The 2,647-nt window shown below is 38.3% G+C and overlaps 1 protein-coding gene across 1 annotated transcript in view; it reads left to right on the top strand.

Annotated features, from left to right (window-relative positions):
- Positions 1-51: 51 nt before the first annotated feature.
- The window catches only part of f5 (coagulation factor V), a gene marked incomplete in the record, with an annotated part of 19,350 nt that continues 16,754 nt past the window's right edge, over positions 52-2,647 (top strand). Inside the window, 3 exon segments of the mRNA XM_035676414.1 lie at positions 52-281; positions 684-766; positions 1,887-2,009. Coding sequence (XP_035532307.1) covers positions 121-281; positions 684-766; positions 1,887-2,009 — 367 coding nt within the window.

Here is a 2,647-nt window from a genome sequence, read left to right as displayed (position 1 = left end):
GTGAGAGTGTGTGTGTGTTTGTGTTAGTAACAGATAAAGCTCGGAGCGGAGCTCTCTGTCAGATCACAGCTTCTTCACTTGCAGAACAGACCGGTCTCACCTGTAGGATTGATCCCAGATATGAGGCTCTGTGCCCGGGCTGGAGCCTGGTGTCTCCTGCCCATCCTGGTTCTTCTGACTGTCCTCCATGTCAAAGCAAACCAGCATCAACCCAGGGAGAGACACTATTACATTGCTGCTGTTGAGATAGACTGGAACTACTCTGGGAATGACGCAAACAGGTAGGATACTGGTTGAAGGATTTGTGATATTAGATGACAAGAATAAGATATGCAAGACTGTATTTTGTTTCATTATGATATTCCCTCAATATTTGGAGATTTTATTATTTTATATTATATTTTTGTGTGATAATTTATTTATCTGAATTCTGTCAGAGCTCATTCTGTTATTGAACTTGTTTTGTAAAACAGTCCAGTCTGTCCTTGTTTAATCTCTCTTTGACTGGTCTTCATCCTATGGCACTATCAGCGGTACTATGACACACACATTAGTTGCAACATATAAGGAAACTTGTGACCTCATATCTTAAAGTCCATGTGCTGTTAGAGTGGTGTGCAGGACGTGTGTTCTTCTGGTATGGAGATTTATGTTTTGTGTTTTCCTCCTGCTCCTTACTATAGGTTTGGTCCCACCTATAAGAAAGTGGTCTTCCGGGAGTATGAGAAAGACTTCAGACAGGCTAAGACCCATCCCTCCTGGTTAGGTAAACTTTGCGTCTGTCTGGCTTTAATTACTAAGAAACACTCATCCTGTCTCCTCTTAATCATTTCTTAGAGAGGAAATGAAATGTACACTACATAACTGTTATTTCTCAGCAGGTTTCGCAAAAAGAGTTATGTAATTTTGTAGTAATTATAGTGGGAACTCAAATGTTTCTCAACTGGTACACTTAGTAAGTACCTGCAGATTTATGTCAGTTGCAAATACCATTAGGAGCACTAGGAGAAGCAGGAGGAAGCTGATTTTCACAGTTTATCTGTTCCATGTACAACTGTCAGGATATAGTGAAAGTTTCAGAAAATATGAGAAAGACTTATTGTTATAAAAAATGACTGACTGCAGCTTTAATGATGATAGTATGTTAAAGGAAAGCCCTGCAGGTCTTTTTTTTTTTAAAAGGTGGAAACACAAAATCTGCTATGGAAACTGTCAACACAAAATTTTTAATTTCTGATTTCACATATTTATCATGCCTTAATTGGGAGGCAAAGTTGACTTTCTTTTTAAAACACAAATAACAAAAATAACAAATAAGTAATTTGTTGTTCTGAATCCAGTGGTACCAAGCATTTGATATAACTCCTTGTAGTTGAGATACAGCTATTTCTGTATCACACTATGTATATCGGGGTACTTATTTTATCCCATATATACATTATAAAATGTCTCTAAGGTCTAAAAATTCTGGGACTAAAAAAAGTACGATAAGAAAAATCTCTTTAAGATTTTTTTTTTCTTACCAATTTGAAGAATTTTGTGCTTAGCTCAGCTAGTACTGTAAGTGCTGTAAAGGAAATTATAAAATTCCACTGTAGACATTAATGGGTTAGTTACCAAAGTACATTTTGCTTTTCAGAAATGTTCTTATGAAATAACAATTTACAAAAAAGAAATATAAAGCAGAACCAGATAGGCTAAATATCATCATATATCATCATGCTTGTACGTTACAGTTAATGTGCCAATGTTGAACTGACATTTCCTGCACCGTCAGTGAATCACCAACAATAACAGAAAAGGAGTAATGATTCAGTATGACACTTTGTTCCACCATGTTGTGAGGGTGTACCAAGTGATCCCAAATAAATTGTCTCTCTCTGCAGGGCTGCTCGGACCCACACTGAGGGCAGAGGAGGGGGAAACGATTGTCGTCACTTTCAGAAACATGGCGACTGGAGCACACAGCATCCACCCACACGGGGTTGCTTATGGGAAACAGTCAGAGGGTGGGTAAATGTTAGACGAGCTGCAGATGAAACCTGACAGCTGTGGTAAACCTGAAGAGACCAGTAACACTCCACAGCGCTGGAGCGTCTGTTAGGGTCACTGTGGGTGCTTGTGATGTTACTCATTCAATAATTACACAAGATTGGCCAACACAACAAACACGCTTGTTTGTCTTTTACTAAAATATTAACCAGTACAGGCAGATTATCAAAGGAGGCAGTACTGAAGTCCAACAGGATGCATTGCTGAGCCTTAGAAAATCACTCTGTGTCCATTCACATAGAGACAAATAACAAGACATTAGTGCCTTTGAGGATGTCGGAAATTAACACTAAGCCCTCCTTTATTCACTTTTAATGCAAAACTCAGACTGCAGAGGAAGTGAAAACTAAAGAATAGCTTACAGGGAAGTCTTCATTAAGTCTTCATTATTTTTTAGGCTTGAGTGGAATGTAATTTCACAAAGTTTGTTATGAAAGTCAATAATGACCTCAGGCACCTGCTTGGTTAAAGCTCCCCTCCAGTAAGAAATCAGTGTTTCTCCTTGTTCCTACATTGTGCTGTTTGAATGCTGTATGTGCAGAGTTTGACACTAGAAGGATGTTTTCACATTTCATCTGCTGAAAGTGGAAAGTTT

The sequence above is a fragment of the Morone saxatilis genome, unplaced genomic scaffold (assembly GCF_004916995.1).
Source record: "Morone saxatilis isolate NCDOM2014 unplaced genomic scaffold, NCSU_SB_2.0 Contig5, whole genome shotgun sequence".
Taxonomy (NCBI): domain Eukaryota; kingdom Metazoa; phylum Chordata; class Actinopteri; family Moronidae; genus Morone; species Morone saxatilis.
Note: the sequence above shows the minus strand (reverse complement) of the source record. Positions and strands in the feature narration are given on the sequence as shown.